We start from the raw sequence: 1,258 nt of genomic DNA, 5'->3' as shown, positions 1-1,258 counted from the left end.
ATGACAAACAGTTTATTTAAAATGATGAATTAAATTGAAAAATGAGAAGACCCTTAGACCAGACCAGCGTGCAAGAGAATGTTTAAATTATAAATTAAACAAAGAAAAAATCCAATTTTAGCCAACAAGAACCCACTTTGCTGCTTGTAATAGAAAACCGCACTATGAACTATAGCATTTTCTGACCACTTAGTTTTTCCAAAACAGGACTACTGAACCTTTCATACAATTTTATACCTATTTGAATAAAATAAGCTCTAACAAAAAAAATATATTCATCCATGTCAATAGGATTAGTTGAACAGTATGATTCATTCATTCATTCATTCATTCATTCATTTGTCACGACTGTATGTGATGTGATGCAAACTGCCTTTAGGGGATTGTTATTTTTTTTTGATCAAATTTGTACTGCGCTTGTTTAATACAAAAAATCAGTAGTCAGCTTACTTACCCATATCATCAGCGACACGAAATGAATCAGCCAACGTGGTAACCCAGTTGACAATTTTTCCATTGGCGTAAGTGATCAAGCCTTGTCCGAAAGGATGCTGGCCGTCGGAGCAAAAATTCAAAATGCCGCGTACTGAGTTTTCCGTGAGCAAAGTTTCTTCGTCCAGGTGAACAATCCAGTCGTCGTCACGCAGCATGTTCACCTCCTCTTCCCAGCAATATTGCAACGCCCTAGCTTTGAACAACGCCCCGGATTTGGTCCGATATCCGGGCCGGAACGACCAATTCACGCACGCGGCAGTTGCGGTCCAAATTAAGCGGCTTGTCGGGGACCACTTCCACCACGAAATGCTCCAAGCCCACCCGCTGGCAGGTCGATATTTTTTTCGCAACATTCTGTAAAATTCACTTCGTGACTTTTTCTTGGATACCACCCCTAAAATTATGTTCGGGGCTTATGCACGAAAATTGTACATGAGGACGAGATTGTTATGACCGTTAATGAGCACCAATCCTCTCACGTCGAATACGCACTTACGTTAGAAAGGAATACTGATGTTACTCTGCAAATCCACTTGAACGTGAATTTTACTTTTGTATTAAACATTTTTTCAACCGTCTGCTGTACTTTTTAATTTATTGATTCGTCGAACACGCCCGTTCATATTTTCCAAGCTGAACTTTTACACGTTCCACATCCGAGTGGAAGATATGCTTCGTCTCGCATATCACTACCTAAGAAACTAGAACTTCCCTTGTCTGGAAGCACCCACCATTCCAAGAATCACGCAGTAACATACTCATC

At 40.1% G+C, this 1,258-nt stretch overlaps 1 protein-coding gene across 1 annotated transcript; it reads right to left on the bottom strand.

Annotated features, from left to right (window-relative positions):
- Positions 1–454: 454 nt before the first annotated feature.
- Positions 455–1,118, bottom strand: Tsp_14961 (beta-1,4-mannosyltransferase egh protein; the record flags this gene model as incomplete). Its single annotated transcript, XM_003370376.1, has 2 exons — positions 1,070–1,118; positions 455–889 (listed from the first exon to the last, which is right to left on the bottom strand). Coding segments are annotated over exons 1-2 (484 nt in total), but the record flags the coding sequence as incomplete, so codon positions are not given.
- Between the last annotated feature and the right edge of the window lie 140 nt (positions 1,119–1,258).

This window comes from Trichinella spiralis (genome assembly GCF_000181795.1).
Source record: "Trichinella spiralis strain ISS 195 chromosome Unknown Scfld846, whole genome shotgun sequence".
In the NCBI taxonomy this organism is placed as follows: domain Eukaryota; kingdom Metazoa; phylum Nematoda; class Enoplea; order Trichinellida; family Trichinellidae; genus Trichinella; species Trichinella spiralis.
The sequence above is the reverse complement of the archived record's forward strand: the minus strand, read 5'-3'. Positions and strand labels throughout refer to the sequence as shown.